Below are 25,017 nucleotides of genomic sequence, written 5' to 3' on the forward strand. Positions count from 1 at the left end.
CTTACAAATTACAAAGATCCATGGGAATATGGATAGCATTTTAGCGAGATGAGACATATTTTCTTCTTTACTTTAACGCTATGATCCCAACACACAGGGACTGCACCAAGCAAAAGACGTTGGCCAAAAAGGGACTCTTCTTCAACAAGACACTGCACTAATTCTCCCACATTCAGCTTTTCCACTTGAATGGAATAAAAACCCTTTTGAGAACAACAATTACAATCCCCCCATTTTTTCTCAGGCGCACTATTGGACTTCTTAGTGCATGCACAATGCAAATAAGGCAAGCTTCCTTTCACAGAGTGATTAATATGCAAAGACAGCCGGCTTTTTTAGTAGGATGTGAAGAACCACCAACAAGCTTTTCTAAATCCAGAGGTTTCTACAATTATTTCCACTGTTTATTTTTAAACAGAAGATTACACAATAACACCAAACACTTTAACTCCAATTTGCCAATATTTTGTAAACAATGACAATCTAGATTCTGAAACATTTTGCATCATTTTTAAATCTGTGGTCAACTAGTGATTTCATTATATTAAACTTTCCCCCCCACATCTAAGAAATTCACCATATGAAACAGGATCCAAGTTCTACTTTCTTTTTAAGAAATTGTACTTTGTTTTTAAATTACGAATGATCTGTCTAGCACGTACCTTTGGAAAAACTTGTGGTCTGCAAAACTTATTATAAATTCCAAAAAAAGATGAAAGATTAGTTTGTAATGGCAACTCGTTGGTGTACTAATATCAATCACTTCACTTGTCTCTTCATCTTTTATTTGACCTATCTCCATCTAAGAAGTCTCATAGAGAGATTCCAATCATACAACCACATGACATTTCCACCTGATATTTTAAAGAAAAAAAAATTCACAGCAATTCAAACGTTTTGCTTTGAATATTTTTTTAAAATCGATGTAGTAGATGTCAAACTACAAATTTAATTTTTGCGTTCATTCTTTCAGAGAAATAAATTATTGGGTATGGTTGAGAGATTGAGAGATAAAGCTTCAAATTGAATTTCAGTCAAAATATTTCAAAAACAGCAAATTCTAATTATGGACTACATCAAACCCATCTTCTTTCCAACAGTTTCAAATTCCAGAACATGTAACTAGTGTCCAATGAGGAGTTGGCTGTGAAATCCGTGTACCATTCATTTCCCCCAAGCACAGATATTTGTATCATTTAAGTGACAACAAGGCATTCAAGATATTGATTCTTATGAAATTACAATCTAACTAATGTAAGTCCCTTACAAACTTGAGTTCTCCACACAGCACCAGTTACATCACCAATTTTCTACTCAACACCACCAGATTAGCTATTAAAGTATTTTCTTCCTTTGAAATTTTAAATTAAGAAAATTTGTATTTGAGAAAGAAAATAATTTAATTGTTCTAGTCTATAAATGTAAGAAAAGATGAAAGTGAAGGCTAAATTAACAAGGGAAACTCATATTAACTCATATTGTTAGCTAACCTGGAGTATATAACTTCAATTCCACGATCATAAACAAAAAGTTGATATTTACAGATGCATATACAAGTTGTTCACATTAAACATATTTATCATTTGTTTTCATAAAACATCTCCCACTATTAATTTATTGATATGACATTTAAGTAAAGTAATTTCACTGTCTGGAGTTGTTTGCAATTGCTACATTCTCAATATTGCACAAAGCAGCAAAAATATTTCACAGAAAAGCTACTTATTTACTTCTCAGGGACTTCAAAAGGATACGTTGTAAATACCTCTAGAAAGCCAAATAATAAATGATTATTCAGGTTTCTTATTTAGACTCAAAACTAGTCTTAAATAGTTAAATCAATTAACACACGAAATGTTTATCTTCTAAATACCAATTAATGCCTACATCCAACCTGACTGTGAGGAAATAAAGACAATAATAATATTCTTTTTATGAGAAGGGAGGAAGAGGAATGAACTGCTGCATGTCCAGTTATCTTAATTGAGTCTGACCAGTAATTTAAATTCTGATTCCAAAACCAATTTAGCTCAAAATGACCTCAAATTGTAATCTAGGGCAGTTAACGAACTCATTTTCAATCTCTCATCTTCAAAGAATATCACACAATGTCCCCCTTTTTGCTTCAATATGACAGATGGTTTCCTTTGATGAAAATTTTAAACAAGCCACAAGTCACTTCAAGTTACATATTGAAAGGGGTAAAATTAAAAAAAAAAAAAAAGAAAAAAAATACTCTGGGTTATCTTTTCCTGACATTTCAAGGTTGTCTTTGGTGTCATGCTATAGGAATCCATTTTACAAACTTAAGAAGCAACAATTGAGTTTTCTTCGATACCCAACACTAGGCCAACTTCCTGGAGCGCAGAATTACTCCATAAGTACTGGAGTAAGCTAACGTTTCCACAAAATGTTCCTGCTACCCAACAAGTCTGGGACTCTGCCACTTGCAAATGTGTTCATGAAACTGCTCTTGCCCTGATTCACAGCATCACTGCCAAGCCCACATCTTTTTCTTCAAGAAATTTGGGATCTCAGGCCACCCCAGGATCTTCTGAGAACTCCTTGGTTCAGAAAAGATACTTCAAAACTCTAAGTCCACCCAGCCCTCCCTGAATTATCATTCCCTTGAAGTTGCTTTCACATTCATCTTCTTAGGCCTTTGCCTTTGAAGTACCCCTGGAGCATTTACCTTTTCCTTCAAGGACTTTGCAAGCTACTTTCAATCTCAAAAATTCCATATTAACTAGGGGAGAATAAAAGATTTCTGAAGGCGGCTTGGGCTTATCACAATTGTGAACTCTGAAACAGACAAGCCATCAGAGAGTTCTCACTGCTCCAAAATGAAAGCTAATGCTCCCTCTAATACCACTAATTCAGCCTCCACACACACACACACACACACACACACACACACATGCACGAGAGGAGGGGTTACATAGATCTTCCTGCATCCTAAATTCTCAGTTATTCTAATACAAGACTGAATTTTATTAACTGGAGAGTCTGATTCATAGGGATTTTGTACATCTGTAAATTAGCACTGCTATGGGCAGAAGTTAAAAATGGGGGGTTACATTAAAAATAGGGGGGTTACATAAAATCCTCACTCCCCAAGAAAACACCCCAAAAATCATTTCTCCTAGTAGTCAGACATAGACAGCCCAAGCTGTGGAATGGCTGGTCTCCTTCCACTGACCAGTCAAAGAGAAAACACAGATGCTAAGAGATCATGGGGACCTAGCTGACAGGGTACAAGTCTCACAGTCACAGTGATCCTGCCATGACCGCACCTACTCACAGTTTCCCACAGATTTTCGTGGCCTCACTCCTGGACACTGAGAGAATACAAAGGAGGTTAGAACTCAAGAAATTAAATAAAAGAAATAATGGACACATTATTCAGCACGATCTACCACACAATAACCAAGCTCACTGAGGTTTCTTGGGAGTTCAAGATGCCACGCTGTCTAACGTTCATTGATTTAAAGAAGGCCTTTGATTCTGTTGAGACTGAAGCGGTCATCGAAGCCCTAGCCAATCAGGGCATTCAAATTCAATAAATTAGGATCCTCCGTGAGTTGTATTACAGATTCACTACCAGGATCTCACCATTCTACAAGGAAATGATCATCCATGTCAAAAGAGGGGTTCGGAAGGGTGATACCTTTTCACCGAAACTCTTCAGTACCACCCTCAAGAACGTCGCTCGACGACTGGAATGGGAAGGAATGGGAGTGAAGATAGATGTTCGGCAACTACACCACCTCCGCTTCACTGATGACATCGTTCTAATAACACCAAACATTAGCCAATAGGCACAAATGCTGGCCGACTTCGACCATGAGTGTGGAGAGGTAGAACTACAGCTGAATTTCACGAAGACAATGTTTATGAGAAACAGTCTCATTCCTGACATTCCATTTGCTCTCAGCGGAATGACCATCTCTGAATGCAACAGTTATGTGTACCCAGATTGAGAAGTCAACATGATGAATGACCTGGCACCTGAGTTGTGCAGGAGGAAGAGAGCAGCTTGGAATGCCTTCAAGAGCATCGAAGAAATAGCTAAGAGGATGAAGGACCTCCAGCTCTGGGCACATCTCTTCTATTCCACTGTTCTTCTTGCATTAACATAGACCTCACAGACCTGGGCTCTATGAAAACAGGATGAGAACACTATTCGGGTCTCCCAAAGAGGAATCGAAAGAGCTATGCTTGGAGTATCACGCTTCACTCAAGTAAGAGAAAGAATCCAGGGTTCCGACCTCCATCAACGATCAAGAATCAGGGACGCCAAGGGATGCCAATCATTTGCCAAGACGTCGAAAATCAGATGGACTGGACACATAATGCGATTTAGAGATGACCGCTGGACTAAAGCCATTACCAACTGGATTCCATGGGACGTCAAAAGATTGCATGGCCACCCACCTAGGAGATGGTCAGACTTCTTCATCAAGACCCTGAACAATCGGTTTGAGTCTCTTCGTGTTCCTAGAACAAGCAGACGCCATTGGGCTACACTAGCACTTGACAGGGACAAACGGAGACATTACTGGCTCCCGTTCGAGCAAATCGATGAGAAACGGGATGTCAAGTGAAGTGATCAAGTGATGGACACATAAGAAATGCAAAGGCTCCACTAAGGCATACACTAAGAAGGAATTTTTTTTTTTTTGCTTTTTGGGTCACACCTGGCGATGCACAGGGGTTACTCCTGGCTCTGCACTCAGGAGTTACTCCTGGCGGTGCTCAGGAGACCATATGGGATGCTGGGAATCGAACCTGGGTCAGCCGCGTGCAAGGCAAACGCCCTACCCGCTGTGCTCTCTCCAGCCCCATCTAAGAAGGAATTTGAAGGAAAAAATATACATAGAAAGTAAGCAAGGAATGTTTTCTAAAACAGTGATGGATACAGAAGATGGTGCGTGAAGAAAAGAGAATGTTACCAGAGTCATTCGGATGACACCCCAAAAAAGGAACTCTGGAAACTTAAAAATGTTAGCAAACAGCTGTGGCTGGAAGCTAATATGGGAATTTCGTTCTTGGCCCCACCTCCTGAGCATCTCCGGGTGCAGCCCTGAAGGCTCTAGGCACTGCCAGGGTGGTTCTGGTGGTCCTCAGCACCCCAGGGCCTGAGGGGTACCACATCCTCAAAGTCCAAGCTCTGAACCCAAAGGCCTGGTTAAGTGGTATTATGGTGGAATGGCCTCCAGGTCTCCTAAGCACCCCTGGTAGCCCCCCACCCCAGAAAAATGTTATCAAAACAGAAAATCCAACTGGATGATTGGAAAAATCTGCCCCCCTCCAAAAAAAAGAAAACCCTAAAAAAAAAAAGAAGGATGAGGAGGCTTGCTGAAATAAATAAATTAAGAGAGAGAAGAAAATTTCAGCGAGCAATCTAATTTTTTCTGGCAGAAAGTCATACCCAGCAACTCTCAGCAACCAGTGGCACCAGGGGTAGAACCCAGGAATTGAACCTGAAGCACTAATTTGGAGATCCTGTATGCAAAGTATGAGCTCCAACCCCACAGCCCCTCCATTCAGCTTCTAAATAAGAGCTCCTAAGAAGAGAGAGAGAAAAAAGAGATACAGGAACATCAAATAAGTAATAGAGGAACATTTCCCTGCACAGAAGGACATGAATTTCCAAACCAAAATGGCCCACTGAGAACTACCACAATAAATGAAAACAGACCGACATCAAAGCGTATCATGAAATTTCAGAACACGGTAGGGAAGATCCTATAATCTTCTAGAGGAGAAATAAACAAGTTTCACACCAAATATCAAGAATCAGGATGCACTGGATTTCATAAATGCGACACTGAAAGCTAGAAAACAGAGTAACGCTTTATAAAAATTCTTAGGGCAAACAATTTCCCATAGAGAGAATTATATGCCAGGCAGATATAAACTTAATTGCTGCAAATCTAGAAAACCAACAATGTGAACAGAAGCAGGAGTGCAAGGTCTGAGATATCCAGTCTCAAAGGAGAAAAGAAAATAAAAATATTTAAGTATATTGAGAGGGGATTTATGCTTCAGTGTGAGAACACCCCTGTGAATTAGCGATACATATGACTTATGGAGATAGCTAAGCAAAGAAAAACTGAGGCCATCTGAACCTCAGGAAAGATAATCAAAGAATTTAAGAATAACAGAAGACTATAAACATGAAACTTGAAATCTCCTTTGTCCTAAATCCTAGGGGATTACAATGTCTCATGAGTGAATTTTCCAGTTGAGTAACACTAATGGTATTACCTCTCTCATTCCAACTTGTCACTGGTGAAAACATACGCTTATTCTTATCTTATCTTTCAACTACATGGAAACTCCAGAAAGTCATACCCTTTGGTACCCAGCACAGAGTTGAACACAGAAGACACACGGTTATTGGCGGAATGTTGTCTGCTGCTAGAACAGGCCTCCCATAGCTGACCTCTTCCAAATGAGGCTCAGTTACACTCACCCATTATTGATGCTACACTGCCTTCCAGTGATAGCTATAAATGAGTATGTATTTCAAGAGCTATATATAGTCCTCCATTGGCACTTTGTGATATATAGGGCTTCCATTTTAATCAAATGCTCTTTGACTAAGACTGATATGCTTTGTGAGTTCATGAGTCTACTTTGCATATTTATCCACTCTTCCAAGACATTACACCTTCCTATTATCAGTGTACTATACCTAGAAATCCTGTTGTTGTTTTTTTAAACCCACCATTGTAGTGCTCAGGGGTCACTAGGGCCATACTCAATGGTGGGAGGATGTAGCTGTTGGGATCAAACCTGAGGTCTCATGCACGCCAGACATGCATTCTACTACTTCGGATGTTTTTCAACCCTGTTTTCTTGACTCAAACCTGAATTTTAAAGCATTAAAAAGTATTAATTTGGGACTGGAGCCATAGTACAGCAGATAGGACATTTGCCTTGCCAATCGGGATTTGATTCCCAGCATCCCATATGGTCCCCTGAGCACCTCCAGGAGTAATTCCTGAGTGCAAAGCCAGGAGTAACCCCTGTTCATCGCCGGTGTGACCCAAAAAGCAAAAAACAAAAAAAAATGTAAAATTTTGTATAAAAAACAATAAAATGTATTGATTTAATTAGGAATATCTCTCTGTGTCTTTCTGCCTCTCTACCCACATAGCTATCATCTAGCTAGCTAGCTAGCTATTCTTTATATTATTTCTAAGTAAAGGTTTAAGGTTTTCTTACAAACCAACTGCATATAACTCAACTCCTACAATTTAGGGTGTCTGTTTTGGCTGTCCAAATGTGTTGTTTTCTTATTCCTTCATTTCCTTCCCTTAAATTCTTCATATTTCAAAGATTTAAGGTTACCAGATAAATGACTTTCAGATTAATGAGTGTCACCAGTATGATCTTTACCAGCGACCATTATTCAAGTATTCTAAATTTTATGGTCTCACCCTCATGGTGAAATGAAAGATTTTAAAATAAACCAATCTTATGCAAGTAGAAAGCAGAATCTATATAAATGACAGTATTTTTCAAAATTCTACTTTTCCAAAAATCAAGATCTACTGGACTTTGCCTTTACAAGAGGAATAATGGCCAAGCACTAGCCAAAGTACTTCCAACTTAGGCTTAACTCAGGGTGATCCTTGAACTCACAGAGAATGAAAAGCAAATGGAAAAATGTGATTCTAATTCTAATCAATACTTAAATTCAACACTAATTGTATACCCCTTCACTATGAACTTTACAGAGAGAAGGGAAACGGGAAAAAATTACTGCTCTTACTATGTGCCAGACAGTTGTATAAATTACCTCATTTCATCCTTACAATAACCCCATTAGGTGGCTATTATCCCAGTTTCACAGATAAATAAACTGAGAGTGCGAGAGATTAAATAACTGGCTCAAGGTCCTTGAAAGCATGAGAGCCACCATTCAAAACACCAGTCTGATGCCAAGGTCCAGAGAGCGCCCCCTACAGTAGGCACTGCCTCTGCAACACCAGAAGGAGGGACTAAACTTGGAAATGAAGGTTTGTAACTGATTTAAATCAAAAGAGCTACATTTGGATTTGCCTCTTCTCATGCCCCTGATAACGGGATCTTCAAGATTCCCAAGTCCCAAGGAGCATCGGCCGCTGGACCCTTGATCATAAGTATCTCAGACAGCCCAAAGGACACTCACAGATGAAATCTGAGTCAAGCTTTAGAAAAGTAGTCACAGCCACAGCCACTCCTTGGCTATCCGATACCAAAACAAACAAGGAATCCAGCTGGTGACAGACAGAAGAAACCTCGAAAGATTTCGCTACACACTGTCAGGAGAAATTTTTAGAAGGCCGAAAATAAAAGCATGATTATCACCGGCTGTGACGCAAGAAGACAGAACTAAGACCCATCTCGAATGACCCATGAGGTCAGTAGGGGGGACACTTCCAAGTGCCCTCACACAGGAACTTGTGCCAGTGCCATTGCCATTTGCAAGGACTGCTGGTCACCTTTCCTCACTCCTTGCTCCTTCTCCTGGTTAGGTAGTTAAATATGGCCAAGGGGACCCAGTTGAAAGCCTTCCTCCCACTCAACACTCACTACGACTTCTTTTAGCCAAGTATCCCTTTTTCTCAGCTATGATTCTGAGGACCTGAATTTTACCCTTGAGTTGAGATTGCTTAGAGGGCTACTCTCCTCAGAAACAGTCCGCGAAGTTTCTAGCGTCTCATCTTCCTTCTGCTCTTCCCACCTTCAGCACTGCTACCCTCTTTCTCATTGCAGGGTGCCTTTTAGCATCTGAAGAAAAAGCAAGATTTGCTCACTAGAAAAAATGCAGACCAAAAGAAGTATCTTCTTCCATTCTTATGTGAAAGAGACTCTTGAAAATGAAAGTGAGATTGGTTGGAAGCTTGCCATAAGAGTGCCTGGGGGAGAGGGGGCGGGGAGGATGGCAGGACGGCACTTAGGATAGAGAAAGAACCAGTATGACAATAATATGGAAATGATCATTTTGGGCTGGACTGAGTGTTGAAAGTAGGCAAAGGGATATGCCTGATAACCTTTCAGTATCTGTATTGCAAACCATAAGACCAAAGAGGGGAGAGAGAGAGACAGAGAGAGAGACGGAGACAGAGAGAGAGAGAGAAGAAAGGTTTCCAGTAGAGGCGGGCATGGATGGGGCGGGAGGGAAACTGAGGACATTGGTAGTGAGAAATGTACACTGGTGAAGGGATGGGTGTTAGAACATTATATGATTGAAATCCAATCATGAACAGCTGGGTAACTGGGTATCTCACTGTGATTCAATTAAAAATAAATTTAAATAAATAAATAAAAATGAAAGTGGGATTATACTTCGGCAGAGCATTGATTGCCAACTTTTCACACTTCACATTAACATCCCTTTCCCTACAGTTCATACCAGGAGGCTCTGATTCCTGCCTTTGGTTCCATATCATCTTCTGAATTATGGTCCAGATACTGTTCTAAATGTTACATAAATACTACAACATAAATATTCTTGGTGTGATAAAGACTCCACAACGGATTCTAATTTATGGTGTCTCCTCTCCAGTGAAAGGCATAAAAATATAGATGACAACCTCCTCCCAGGCTTTGAGATGTCCTGAGCTGAGTTCCCTCCAGCTCCCTTCCAAGCATGCCTCCTATACCCACCTTCCTCCACTCTTCTTTCTTGGAGGAGGAACTAAACTCTTCTGTGAACCTCCTGGAGGCCTTACTTCGATGGGGAAGGGTTCTTCCATCTGCCCCATCATCTTTAACTGGTTTGGCTTTAGATACTACTGGTATTCTCAATTATCTTTTCATTCCTCAACAGACAGTACGTCTCTGAGTTCAACGGCCAATACCAGAGTCTTGGTTGACATTCTGCAGTTTGTGCTTGCTCAGTAAGTGCTTTGCTGCCACAGCTTCTCCTTCTTCCCCAGGTCCACGCAGAATCTCTATCCTATCGCTCCTGTCTTTCTATCACAATTCCTCAGTGAACTCCACTTCCCCATAAACCAGCTTTCACTGGCTCCCCTATATCCTGGATGATGTGAGTCCTCATCTAGCCCATTTTTTTCATAATGAAAAAAAAAACCCCACAATTGCTTTTGCTAACCTACTATTTTATCTAACCACTAGAGAGGCGGCTCCATAAAATCAAAATTCCCTTTAAGTTCTGCCATGATGTGGACTGATGTGCCGCCCTTAGATTGCTGCAATCTTGCTCTCTGCTAATTCACAGCTAGCATCAAATAAGGAGCCGAGCACAGCAGATGTCCAATTGCTATCACTGCATCCTGTTAAATATTTGAAAAATGATTTCACTAATATTTCCAACAGCTTCCGTCTTCGTTGTCTAACATTAGGATGTTAATAAGGCCTGCCCAGTCTGCTCACACTGCACTTGAATACCAATTTTTCCAGCTAGCCCACCTGTCCCAGAGGAAAAGAGCTTCTCCCTGGATATTATCCTTCAACAAGAGCCACTAGAGACCCACGTCCATTTCTTCATTCTCCTGAGTTTCCCATGCATTTTTTAGACATTGGAAGCTACCGAATGGTTTTTGCCTTTCAAAGCAATTCTCACAATTAATACCTGCTTTCTTCTTTGATCACTTTCCTGATTTCCTAACTGTCTGAACTAAGGATTTGTCCTCAACCATTTCAAATCTCTGTAGGATCAATATTATATGCTTAGATTTATTGTATCCTACCCCCACACAAAGACCAGCACAACACTTTGCATATCTATTTACTATAAACCTATTGAACAAATATTTCAAATAAAATCTCCAAGCAGGAGGAAAATTTTCAAATTACCTATTGGGGACCAATCATGAGTTTCCTTTTCTCCATAGAAGATTTTATTTATGCTCACTAAAACCCAAAAGGTAGGTGTCCTTGTGCCCATTTTGCAGAAAGGGAGAATAATTATAATATTCTTCTGGTTAAAGGATTCCCTCCCACCAAACTGGTCTATCTCCACTTCTTCCAGCTGCCCCTCCAACCCTTCCCTCGCAGGCCTGGTGGTCTCACTCTGTCCATCCAAAGTCAGGCAAGTTCCCATCTCTATGATATGTGTTCTTCACTTAAACAGCCACCCAATGTCCATTAGAGTTCCAGTGCTCACGGGTTGGTTTCTAAGATGAGGCTGTTGCTCTTCCCTGCTGCTGGGAAACATCAAGGAAGAGGAGCAATTCCTTAAAGATGTCTGACATCATGATTTCAGGAAGCTTGGCTGAATTATGGAATTCAGGAATACGCGACACGAATCAGTGATTCTCTATCAACTGTGCTTTACAATGAGAATATCATGTGTCCTCATTTCATGAGGTCTTTTAAGCTGATCCTCTCAGCTCTTCAGTGACTCAAAGGTATATTTCCCCATGACTCCATTCTTTAGCTCACATTAGAATTATAACCATAGATATGTATGTGTGGCTTGATGTTGATATTCCACTACCCTATTAATGTGGTTAAATCTTTATACTCATCTACACTATTAGACCAGAAACCCCATGAAAAAAGTTACTTTGCCACTGTTTTCCCAGGAAGAGCACTAAGCAAGAAAGGACAAAATAAATACTTAACAAATGAGGTGAAGATTAAATTAATACATGTCAACATTTCTGTGAAGTGCGTAGTGATGATTAAGATAAAAATATTGGGATTATATAATATCTAAGTCATCTTCTAGAGAGCTAACAGCAAATCTTTAGGCTCTTCTCCAAGATAATATGCTATGGTTGGTCTGCCCATCAACAGAATACTTATGTCTGACTCATTTAACTAATACTAGCAATTATTTTTATTCTATGTAGTAATTTAAAAAATTCAGCATTCAGAAATACTAAATTACCTCAGGTCTCGCTTGAGATTTTCTATAAAATAAAGGTCAAATTAGCTTCTTCTTTACAAAAATAACTGACTAATCTTCCAAGTACTGCACCAAGACTCGGATGCCCATATTTAACAAACTGGAACAATTATCCTATCCTCAGAAGCTAGTGGACCCAAACAGAAATACAGTTGCTAACTCGGGCAGAGGTTTGTTGAGTCCTTCAACTGCTGGCTCCTTCCAAAGCTCCAGGAGAGAGAGAGCCTTATATTCTTTTATTCATCCTTATATTCTCATGGATGAGTCTTTGTAAATTTTGCAAAGACATTTTACTTTTCCTTAAATGGTCCCACCAAATTGTAGACCTCACATTCACTTAACTAGTTTAACTATGTTTATTGAGTTACTAGCTTTTTATTATCAGTCTGTGGGGAAATTACAAAAGACTGGGATTACCTACTTTATACTGTCAAGGAAGTGTGAGGAGGATAAAGTGGAAAACCCTAGTTTAAGTGAATTTCTGCGTCACAAAACTTAGATCTACCTCTCTATCAATGGATGATCTATCCACCCCTACGTGTGAATCTTTCCACCTAATCATGGTGGATAGGTTTCCTATCTAACCAACTTAACAAACCAACTGGTGATGGGTTGTTGGGGGGGTGGTGGTTGAGTCATATCCAGTGGTGCTGAAGGGACCAGATGTGGTGCTGAGTATCAAAGTAGAGTAGGCCACATAAAAGGCACGAGCTTTTACCCCTGAATTATGTCTCTAGCCCTTATCACCATACTTTTCAAAGTCTAGTTTCTAATCACTGAAGTTGTGGTCTGGTAAAATTCTTCCTTAAGTCCTTCTAAGAAAGAGGATGCTATCTCTTAGGAATGTTTTCCTAGATCCATATGCATCGCTCCTTTTCATTGACATCTCTAAAATTTTCTTTAAAACTTTAACATGTATGCGATCCTAATTTTACCATTTCAGAAAATGAAGCTGATACTTAGAGAAGTTAGATCACTTGCTTAAGATCAGATAGCTACTCAGGGATATATGGTTTGGTGTGTTAAACTAGGGTTTTCCACTTTATCCTCTTCACACTTCCTTGACAGCATAAAGTAGGTAATCCCAGTCCTTTGTAATTTCCCCACAGACTGATAATAAAAAGCTAGTAACTCAATAAACATAGTTAAACTAGTTAAGTGAATACCTAATGTAACACAATCTCAAATACTGCGACAACACTGGATATCCCTGAATAATGAGGTAATCAGATGCCAAAGGGCTTTTGCCCTATTATCTCAGGAATGACACAGTTGAAAAGGCCAGATGCTGCCAGTTTTTGCTGCTACAAATCAAAAGGTACTCAGTGACAATATAGACTAGAACACCAGTTACACAGAAGCTTTGCAAATCACATTAGTGCGGCAATCTTTGAAATGAAGGCATATTTACATACATCTGGGAGAGAAAAGAATGCATAACAGAATTATTAAAAACCTTTCTCTAGAAAAATACACACACAAGATATAGATGGCATCTAGTTTTGGCATCTCATTTCAGTAGACACTTTTCTGAGTCTCTGATTACTTAGGAGCTAAATTAATGCAGTAAGAAGGGAGAAAGTTAACACAGGGACTGCTTGTAGACACGCCTGAGAGGGATTTACGTGTAATGTATTAAACCGCCTTAAAGGCCGCCATTTGGCACCCAGACCAACATCAAAAGACACAGCTCCTAATGAGCATCTTCAACTGAGAGACAGCATTTCAACACCAGGAAATGAAAGGGCAGAAAGGTACCACTGGCACTACCAAGTAATTTACATCCTTTTCCATTAACAAACAGTTTTAAGGTTTGGCATCAGGAGTGAGCAGCAAAAAATGCTGGAAGTGACATGTCTGTGACCTTCAGATGGACTTGTGGATTTCACAGATGTGACTACTTGCCACTAATGAGAATATCTACTGTATTACTGATCGGCGCCACTACCGTGATTGGTTTTCATGTTAAAAACATGGATCATCATAAAGACCTAAACAATGAGGTTTCTTGGAGCTCTGTGGGCATTTTCATTTTTCCCAAGAGATCATCTCTTACAATATGGACTACTTTGAGGCGCATAAAATTCCCTTCTGAATATTGTTCTTATTGATTCCTTTTAAACAAAAGGAAGCTTAACTTTGGTCATTTCTGTTTAAATTTAAACACACCGGGCTATCACATATCTGTTTGATGAATATTTCCCATTTTGCTTAACGTGAAAGCCAGTTTTAAGACCAGTGAAAGACAATTTGTAATTGGCTGTCATTTCTTTTTAAGTTCCAGATGTTCTTTAACCTATACATTTATTAGATCACTAAACTGAAGAAAGATCAATTATGGAAGGTACAGTAAACTATTTATCTTGACACCATAAAACATCTGCCTCAATACTTACACAACCCAGGGAGTCTTTTTCAATGCCTTTGTCTCCTCCCAGACAAACTATCCCCAGAAGAATGACAGCAGCAGGTGTGTCCTTCCTGCCCCTTCTCCCGTCCTCCCCCTGTTGATTCTGTTCCCCATCACCTCAAACTAAGGATCAGCAGGGAAAGTTCAAGCCCTTCTTTGGCAACAGGTAGTCAATCACTTATGTTGCACGAAGACAGGAAAGACTGTCTGTAAAATATCTTTGGAGGCCTGCCAGTGGCATTGAAGTCACTTTCCGTCTGGAGAACAGCCACAGTTGGAACACTGAAGACGGAAATACAGAATTCATCAAACTAATCTCACTTAGAGGCTTTATAGCCTTCTAAAAAATTAAGTGGTTGGATCAGGAATTCCCAAGTCCATATTTCAAGCAGTATAAAGTTTACAAGATGTTGTTTATAATTCAAGAAACTGAGTTCTACAGCAGACAAAAACATCTGTTTTGGTAAAGATTAGTTTCAAATGACAAAATGGTGCTATTTATTTTGAAAGGCAATTAAGATGTTCTGTGTGACAGGAAAATATAGACATAGATTACTTTTTATTAAGTTACGTATTACTTATCTATTGAAGTCAATTAATAGTACATGTTTCCTAAAGAGAGGCACTATGCAAAAGTCTTAGATCGGAGGAATTTCCATAGAACTAATTTTTCCTAATCACTGCTGTCTTGAGTAAGTATCCATAGCTCTTGCCAAGGGTACACTTAAATATCATAACTTTTGGAGTCTGGGGAGATGAAACAACTATCACCTTAATTCTGAAATGAACACACCTCCTCCAAGTCAAATTAAATGAAGAAACTCTTTGTTTAATGAATTAGCAGAGACTTAGAAGAACCTTCTTTTTGGAACAAGGATATGTCCTGCTATTTTCTGGTACGATCTTTTAAAAACAGATATCGGGTAAAGGTATCAAAAAAAGAAATGATCAAGTTCAGTCTGTTGGGGACAAGTCGGTGTATCTTGGAAAACTGACTTTTACAAAGCGTATGCTTTAGATTAATGAGAAAAATGGACCTACTGGCAGATCTTTGGGATCTCTGCTTTGGAAATAACACAAAAATATTAAAAGAATGATAGAGGGGGAAGGGAAATAAAGGATAATAGACCACCCTTCCACAATGTCTGGATTCTATTCTCTATTATTAACTTTGTTGAATTTTAAATAAATTCAACATTATTTTTCATATTTTAAAATATGCTAATATTTGTTGAAAGAAAATGGGACTTTTTGGTTTAGGGAAGGAGCCATGGAAGTTTTTCAACCTTATTAACTATGGCTTTACTTCAAGTTTTATTTTGTTTGGAAAAGTACATTTCTTGTCTTAAAATGAAAAACCAATGGGAAAAAAATATACAGTTCACTGTAACTGTACTCAGCAAACTGCTGAAACGCATCCTAGGTCCTTTAGGGAAGAGTATTATATAACACTTTGTTATGTCCTAGCTAGGTTTTGGCAATTGCGGGTGTTCTTTGTTCATAATCTGGGTTTATCATTAGAAAAAAGTCTTATCCACTCTTTAATTCTTGCAAGTTAACTTGGCAGAGAACTGTAAAAGTGACCAAACACAGGATATATGACTTAACCATTCCAGATCAATCAAGTAACTTTTCCCCAAAACATTCAATATTGCTTTTAGAATACATCCAAATTTTCTATGTAAGCCTCACAGCTTTACACTAAGTACAGAGGACACCGAGAGGGCCAGTCAAGCAGATTCTTGAACAGGCTAGAACGCCTTCTAGCTGAAATTTTCACAGACACCAAATGGAGCAGAGATTGAACTACCATTGTCCCTGATAATGATATAATATTTGAGACCAACCCTTTTCCATTTAATTGGGGAAAATTTTTGCATGATGACCCTTTGGTTTGAATTCCTTGACTTTTCATAATGAGGGCAGAAACGACACTTTCCTGGGGGTGGGGTGGGGGAGAGGATTGTCTCATTTTGGAAAAAAGCATTCAACTCCTTTTGTTAAGCAGCCTTGTGTGGATTTCACGTTCTGCCTCCTTCCTAGCCCTACGATACCAGGTCTAGGCAGGGCGGCGCTTTTCTTCCAGGCACAGCCGCGTCGGAAGGCGCCCTCCTCCCACCCCTTTCTTTGCCTGGGCATTCACCAACATCCCATTCTGGGATTCCTTGAGCTCCTACGCCTCATCTCCACCCCCTGGGGATCCAAACACCAGCTACACCCAGCAGCACCGGCCGCGCATGCAAAGGATGGTAGGGCGATTCCTCCAAGATCAGGTCTCCTTTGTCGCGCCCCCACCTAAAGGATACGGGGTCCAGACGCACACGCACACACACACACACACACACACACACACACACACACACACACATCCTACACACTACACACACACACACACACACACACACACATCCTACACACTACACACACACACACACACACACACACACACACACACGCACGGATCGGTGGCGCCGCCGGGACCCAAAGGCACGTAGCAAGAAGGAAGGCATGGCCAGGACGGCCCCCAGCCAGGTGGTGGCTGGGAGCGCCGGCGACCAGCAAAAAGGGGCTGATCCCCTCCCGGGCCTCCTGCCCCACCGCCCCCCGCTACGGCCCCGCCCCCGGCCTCGCCCCCCACCCTCCGGCCCGCGGCCGACTGGTCAGCGCACGCGCGCCGGTGCGCCCATCCCCGGCGCCCTCGGGGGCGCAGCGCCCGGGCTGGGACCCGGCGACTCGCAGCTGTGCCGGAGGGACGCTCCAAGTCGCCATGAAAGAGACGCGAGGGGGGGCGTCAGCATGGGCACACAGGACCCAGGAGACCTCCGGGTGCCCACCTAGACTCCATTTTATTTCCTCGGAAACTGGGGGTGGGGTCCGGCGCGGGGACCGGCCGCGGGGCGGGGTTCCTCCGGGCGGCGCGGGGGGAGCGAGACCGTTAGGCTGGAACCCCGGGACACTGTCCAGGCAGCTCCGTGCCGCCACCCGCGCCGCAATAAAAGCCTCTCGCGGCTTCCCGCCCAGCCAGCCTCGCTCTGATTGGTCGCCAGGGGAGGGCCCCCGAGTTGGCTGGGGGCAGCGGCCAGCGCCGCCCTCGTGCCGCCTGGGGAGGGGGCGCGCTGCCGCTGCCCCGGCCCGCCCTGCGCGCTCCCCCACCCAGGCCCGGCTCTCTCGGGTGGCTCCGATGACACCTGGCAACGGCGATCGCGACGCACGGCTTTCCCTCGGGCGCTTCCCGGCACACGCCCCCCGCGCAGAATGTTCGCCCACCCCACCCAGCTCTCTGCGGTCCCAGCCCTCTTTCTTTACCCCCCTTGCCCTGCATCAGCGCCGAAACGCAAACCCTAGAGTGGGGTCGGAGGATGGAGGGTGGGGAGAGTGGGGGGAGCGGCTGGCGCGGCGGGTGTGGACACGGACAGAATCTCCCCGGGAGGCCCGGCTGGAGAGACTCCGGGGGGAGGGAGGGGGAAGCAAAAAAAAAAAAACAGCAAAAAATAAAATAAAAAACGGAGCACGCTCCAGCCCAGATCGCTCTGGGCGGCGGCACAGCCCCAGCCGCACGCGGCGGCGTCGCTCCCGTCTCCCTCCCAGCTCCCTATTGTTCGCACTTTGCGAGGAGCTTGAACCTCGCCCAAAGAAAGGAGACGGGGGGCGAGGGGCTTGGGGCGACTACCTGCCATTCTTCCCTCGCCCCGTGCAACGCGGGGCTGGCGGTGCGTGTGCAGGCACACGCGCGCACACACGCGCGCGCACACACCCGGCGGCCCCGTTCACGCCCTCCTCGCCCTCCGCCCCTCCGCACTTCCTCCTGTCAAAACGCCGCGCACGACCCTCCCATCCCTCCGTGCTCCGGCCCGGGAGCAGCCTTTGCAACTCAGCAGCAATTTGGCAAATGAAAAACTAACGTCATGTCGACCCGGGGTGAGGGGGGTGGGGGGCGGACAACCGGGCCAGACAGCCCCCCATCCCCGAGAGTCGGCCCCCCGATTCTCTCCCGTTTTTGCAAACCGTTATCCGGAGCGGGTGGGGGCGCAAAGGCGGAGAGCCCCACTTTATTCGACCGGGGGAAATAACGAGGAGGGGTGGCTGTCCTGGCCTTATTGTTCACTCTTCCCAGGACCGGGGATGACAAGACCCTTCCCCCGCGGAATTCCACCCTGGACGGGCGGTCCCACTGAGCCACGGCATCCCCCGCCTCGGGGAAGGCGCGCTACCCGTCACCGGCGCGGCCACCGCGTCCCCGGGACCGGGTGGCTCCGCTCCCAGCGCCGTGGGCACACAAAGTGGGGAGGGCGGGCGCGCTGGAGGGGCGCCCGGCGCTCACGGCACGGAGGGGTAGCCCGGGTCCAGCGCAGCTCGCGAGGGCGCGCGGGGTTCAGCCGGGCAGCCAGGGCGATGCGCTCCTTCCTCAGTTCAACGACAATAACCCCCCTTTGCCAAGCACCCCCAAATTAACAGTATGCTCCGGGGCGTGGGGTCGGGGAGGGGGGCAGGGTAGGAGATCAAATCGAGAATCAGAATAATTTTCTTTTTCTTTTGCAAATGTACCTGCAGTTCCCAGGAAAAACAAAGTCCAGATGAGATCCTTAGTTGGCAGCATTGTAATCTGCTGGCTGGGAGGGATGTTCGTGCCGCGGCAAATTCTGTGCCTCCCCCCTTGCAGCGAGCGTGGACGGCGGCAGAGCAACAGACCTAGGGGCAGACAATTGCCAGGCTGAGTATGATTATTTTTGCAGAATTGTTTCCTGCCAGCGGCCGCCGAGCTGCGTTCACGCGCGGATCGGAGAATGAGTGACAGTCCCAGCCTCAGCACAGTCGCAACTCGGAGATCCTTGCGCTGGCCCGGGCCCGCTTTGATGGAGCTGGGGATGCGAGCGGGGGCGGGGGGCGCGGGTGAGAACCTCACTGTGTCCTTCCACCACGCCGGCCACAAATAGTGCCGAACATCAAGGAGGTAAGAGAGACAGGGGAGGCAGATGCGGCCGCCAGCAAAACGCGGCCTGGAGCTGCCGCAGGAGTCGGGCTCTTTCACACGCAGCCTTCCAGGCAGAGCTGGGATTTCTTTGCACACTTCTGCCCTAGGCCTCCGCCGGCCCGCCTGGGCGTTTTAATACCTCACCAATGAGAAAAAGAAGCCCTTAGGTTTGGCTAGCTTTTCGAAGTTATTGCATCTTCATTTGGATCCTTGAAACACAAGAAAAGCCTATGACTTTTTTTTTTTTTAATTAAGTGCCGGAAATTAAGAGATTTGGAGGGTTTATTATGGGGATTGCTTTTGTGGGGAGTTGAATTTTTTTTTTGTCTTGTTTGGGTTATACCTGCCATGAAGTTTGCTCCTTGCAACATCTCTGGGAGGGCTGGGGGTGGGGAGGGAGAAGGTAAGAAACAACATAAGTGAGAGGACAGTACAGAGGTTTTTAGAAGGCATATTCTGAAATAACTTCTGAAGCAAAATATTTTTCTTGTTTATAAATGCAGAAATCCACGCTCTTTTGGTAAAGACCACAACGCTGTTACATTGGAAATATTTTCTCACAAGAACACACACCTCCCTGTTGAAAGTTATTAATGTAGAAAACACCAAGGCACTCACACCAAGGGTGTGAATTAATAGCCAGCTGTATTTTAATCAGAAAAGAGTGACCAGGCAGGTTGAGAATAAACATGTATCAGCACCTGAGCAAGCTCGAGTGTTTAAGCAACAAGAGATAAAGAAGAATCAGGAGCTCTAAGACTTCCAATGCTGGAGTCAGCTCTTAGCCTAACTAATACCAGGGACACTGCAGAGGAAGGCATCTTACAGACTCCCAACTCTCACTGCACTCCCCCATTACCACACACCCCCTTTTCTTTAAACAGCAGGTTCTCCGTTGCTGAGTCTGTAAAAACCATTTTTTCCTGCTCCCCACCAGCCACCCTCATCTCCATGATCAATCTGCTATTGCCTCCCCCCATCACCTATGGCCTATGACCCTTGAAGACCTCTAAAAATACTTCACCCGCCCCCCCCCCACACACATCTTTTAGTTACTTTTGAAATTACAGCCTCAGATCCATTCCAAATAAGTTTTCTTAAAACACACGGAAGAATAAAAAGAACTAAATATCCTGATTCCCAAATCCTGATTCCAGAGATACAGATTTCAGTTTTGTTTTGCACTTGATTTTTAAAATCAACGTGATGCAGGAGCAATTCGAATCTGGACAATTCCCCTTCCTCAATCTTCTGGTACAGGTTTCCAGCAATCTAAAAGCAGAGACCTCCTAAAAGCCTTCCCCAAAATGCCACAAGCATCAAACCTGAGAAGCAATTACCACTCATTTCCAGAAGATGCTTTCTTCGTTTGTTTTGTTTGGGGGCCACACGCAGCTGTGCTCAGAGCTTACTCCTGGGGTCACTGGTAAGGGGCCACTCCTGGGGGGCTCTGGGGACCAGATGTGATGTGGATGATGGAACCTAGGTCAGCTGAATGCAAGGCAAGCACCCCACCTGCTGTACTGTTGCTCGGCCCCCTCCAGAAGATGTTTTCTGAGTGTTCTTGGACCTCCCCCCAAATTCCACCTTGTCAAGTCTAAGAAACACATCAAAATTAAAACTACATCAGTGTATGGGACAGGCAAGTATGTGATGATTCATGGACAGGTGGTGGTCATTTTAGGGGGACTTGCCCTGGTCTTGGAGCAGGGGAGGCTTCAGCAGCTTCTCTATCCAGAGGCACCCACCTTTAGAATCCAGAATGTACGGGTGCCGGCCTGGGAAGCTCCAGGTGCTACAAAACCAGCACAGAGCAACCTGAGCTTGTTGTGGCGGCTAGTTTAATTGGCTGCTCTTGTCAGAAAAGCCAACAGCTTTGGGTGAGTGAAACAGATAGGCAGGAGGCTTCCCTTGGAACTTAAGAAAAATCAAGATGAGCCTAAGGGGGCAGTACCAGTGTGACCATTTCTCTGACTGTTAAAAACACATCTAAAATATTTTGTGCTGTAATTTGGCCATTTCAGTTGTTTCCAAAGTTTGATAATAGAGTTGATGCTTTTTGCAACGCCTTTGGATATTCGCTGAAAAATCACAGTTTAGCCCAGTACTAGGTACGTTGAAGTGTAAAATTGTAGAAAAGTGTTTTGGGCTCCTCCTCCTCCTCTTCTTCCTCCTCCTCCTCCTCCTCGTCCTCCTCCTCCTCCTCTTCCTCCTCCTCCTCTTCCTCCTTATTCTCCTGTGGTTGGAACTGGAGAGTGGTCATGTGGCTGAGCATGTGTTTCATTCTTGTGAGTGTGTAGGACCCGGGTTCATCTGAGTACTGTGCCCCTCCGCACCCAGCACCTCATTACCCTCCTCCCCACCCACACCTATGATGTGATGCTGATGCCCTCACCCCAGGTCTCCCCAAGGCAAGCATCCATGTGAGTGGCCTCAGACCTCTGAATAGTGCCAAACATGGCCAATTGGAAAAAACAAGTCGTTGTTGATCTGTTTGGGGCGGCACCCAGCAGTGCCCAAGACACATTATTCCTGTGCTTAGGGATCATTTCTTGCAGGGATCAGGGGACCATATACCATAATGGGGGACCATATACCATAATGGGGCTTGTAGGAGCTATGAGTCCCATTTGCAAGGTAAGTGTCTTAGCCTCTGTACTATCTCCCTAATCAGCAAAAAAAAAAAAATAAAATCAGTGTTTTTAAAATTGCCATGTTTAAGCATCTTGGGCTTTAGACATGGGCTCTGCTGACATACAATTGTCACACTAAACTTCATAAACTCTTTTCAATGAGTTGTCAACTCTTTCCTAAAACAAGAGGTTTTAATCAATAGGAAGAAGGAGAGATGAAGCCTGAAAAGAAAGGGAAGGTTGGGATACCCAAAATAAAAGTTTCTGTTTCTAATTTTACCAGGAGAGAGAGACACACCCGTTTTTGCAAACCTTCCTCCTTATAGCCCTTGTCAGTTGATTAAAGTATTTCTCACTATTTCTCTCCCCAAATTGTCCCTATTTTTAGCTTTCCAATGGAGGCAGGTGTGGAAATCCTATCTCACTTCAGCATGACTGAATGTTTTTTTTCTCTCTCTTTCTCTTTCTAGCCCCTCCCTGCCTTGGGTGACTGCTGGGCTCTGATTGACTCATCCGTGAATTCTGCCATGGATCATTCCAGACAACGCTCTGTGGCTCCATCATCCTGAGCAGGAGCCATCCATGGTCTCCGGTTCCTCAGAGCTCTTCTTGACAGGCTGACATGAGTTCTGCATTTCAGACGCTCCTTGAACCTCACGTTGCCATGAGACAAAACTGGGGTTCTTTCCCAGCCCTCGCTCTGTGGCATCTTGTGAGTGTGTACAGAGTTTAATGGGAACATCTTGTGAACATTCAGGGCACAAAAGATTAGGAAAGAGCCCCCTAGGACTGTGCTTTTGAGACAAGTGGGTGTTTACTTAGTAAAGTAGAGAATGAGCCCCAAATGCTGCAGCAGCAAGGAGACCACCCAGTCCTCCCACCCACCCACCTAACAGTTCTGGCATGAGACCCTCTGTGAAGGCATAGAAGCCCACAGAAGCACACATTTGAGAAATATTTCCAAAAGTAAAATAGCGTGATTTTGGAGCCTTCTGGAAGGTTGGAGTTTGAAGCCGAAGAAGAAATCAAAGTGCCTTTCATTCATTCAACAAGTATTTCGACTCTTCAACTAAGTAACCCAGACCCACTGCTGTTTTGTGCGGGCTATGCACTGCTAAACTTCAAGGAATGCCTTTTAAATCCCACTCATTAGATATTTATGTTGTGGTCATCACAGATTTTTCAGGCAGATGGGAGACTCAAAGAAGGGGTTCCGTTGCCATGGTGTGTGTGTGTTTGTGCAGGAAGTGTATTAAGTAGGACTTTCAACAGCAACACCTTGGCGGAAAGAAAGCAGACAGGTTGCAAAGAGCAATTCAACTGTGATACCCACACAGCAAGGCTGCACTTTCAGGAGAAATGCGGCTGCTTGGAACATTCTTGCAAGACCAGTCACTGGAGTGAGGAGGACCTAGCAGAGGGATGTGATCTCCGGGAAGCAACTGTCTTCATGGAGGACAGCTCTGGAGGCTGAGAACAGAGGGCAACTCCAACAAACTCAGAGTAAGTCTCCCTCTCCCCAAAGGGCATCTGAGCAATTTAGCACCACGTTAGCCAAGTCACAACAGTCAATAGTCAACTGCTTACTTTTTTTTTTTTTTTTTTTGCTTTTTGGGTCACACAGAGAGATGCACAGGGATTACTTCTGGTTCATGCAATCAGTAATTACTCTTGGTGGGCTCGGGGGACCATATAGGATGCTGGGAATCGAACCCAGGTCGTTCAGGGGCAAGACAAACGCCCTACCCGCTGTGCTGTCAATCCAGCCCCAACTGCTTACTTTTTAATTGTGGCAAATAGCATTGGTAGCACTGTCTTCCTGTTGTTCATCGATTTGGTTGAGTGGGCACCAATAACAAATTGTGAGATTTGTTGTTACTGTTTTTGGCATATTGAATACGTCATAGGTAGCTTGCCAGGCTTTGCCGTGCGGCGAGATGCCATATTTGCTTGTATAGTTTTGTGTCATTAAATATATTCATATTGTTGTGCTACCATCATCACGAGCCACCACCAGGACTTATTAATTTTCCCAACAGAAACTCTGTACACATTAAACAATATCCCCTCCCTACTTTCTCTGAGGTGCTCGTAACTACCAATCTACTTTCTGTCTCTAGAAAGAATGAACTAGAATGTTCTAGTTACAACATGCAAAAAGAATCACACATTTGTTCTTTTGGGACTGTCTTACTTCAACTCACTATTTTCAGGGTTTTTCCAAATTGTAGTATATATAACAATTTTCCATTGTATGTATATACTACATATTTTTAAAAAATCCATTCATCTATCAGTTGACATTTGGGTTCCTTTTACCTTTCGGGTAAATAAATATCTGTTTCAATCTCTGCTTTCATTTCTCTTTGGCCATTTACCCAAATGTGGAATTGCAGAATAATGCAGTAAATCTACACTTTAATTTTTTGAGGAATTATGTTTTCTCGCAAAAGCTATACCATTTTATATTCTCACCAGCAATGCCCAAAGTGCTGAAGTATCCAGTATCTCCCCCTCTTTGTAAGCAGCTTCCTTCTTTCCTCACTTAGTCCTTCCTTCCCTTTCCTTTTTTGCTTTCCTTTTTTTCTGATAATAGCCTTTTTGATGTACGTAAAGTGGTCTCTCATTATGGGTTTTGTTTTAATTTTTATGGTATCCAGGATGTTGAAAATTTTTATGTGCTTATGAGGCATTTGTATATCTTTGGGAAAGTGTGTATTTAAATCCTTCGTATTTTTAAAAATTGTGTTATTTATCTTTGTTTTTGAGCTTTTCTCTATAATCTGAATATGATCTCTTACACATGAGTCACAAATATTTTCTTCCATTCTTATATTAACTTTTCATTCTGTTGATAGTGTCATTTGATACACAAGTTTTAGTTTTGATAAAGCTCTAATTATTTCCTTTTTTGGTTTGTCCTTTTGATTTCATATCCTAGAAATCATTGCCAAATACAATGTCTTGAAGCTTCTTCCTATATTTTCTTCTAAATTGTATATCTTTAGCTTTTGTGTTTATGTTTTTGAACATTTTGAGTACCTTTACCTCATGTCAAAGTAAGGATTATACTTCTTTTTATTGATGTGGACATCTAATTTTCCTATGAGCATTTGTTGAAAAGTTTGTC

At 43.3% G+C, this 25,017-nt stretch overlaps 1 protein-coding gene across 1 annotated transcript in view; it reads right to left on the reverse strand.

The window, feature by feature from the left end:
• NCAM1 (neural cell adhesion molecule 1) overlaps positions 1–19,268 on the reverse strand; it is a 315,767-nt gene extending 296,499 nt beyond the window's left edge. The window contains exon 1 of the mRNA XM_056107686.1: positions 18,828–19,268. Within this exon, the coding sequence (XP_055963661.1) occupies positions 18,828–18,879 (52 nt within the window). The 5' untranslated portion in view covers positions 18,880–19,268. The remainder of the gene's footprint in view (positions 1–18,827) is intronic.
• Positions 19,269–25,017: the final 5,749 nt, after the last annotated feature.

Source organism: Sorex fumeus, unplaced genomic scaffold (assembly GCF_029834395.1).
Source record: "Sorex fumeus unplaced genomic scaffold, SorFum_2.1 ptg000169l, whole genome shotgun sequence".
Lineage (NCBI taxonomy): Eukaryota > Metazoa > Chordata > Mammalia > Eulipotyphla > Soricidae > Sorex > Sorex fumeus.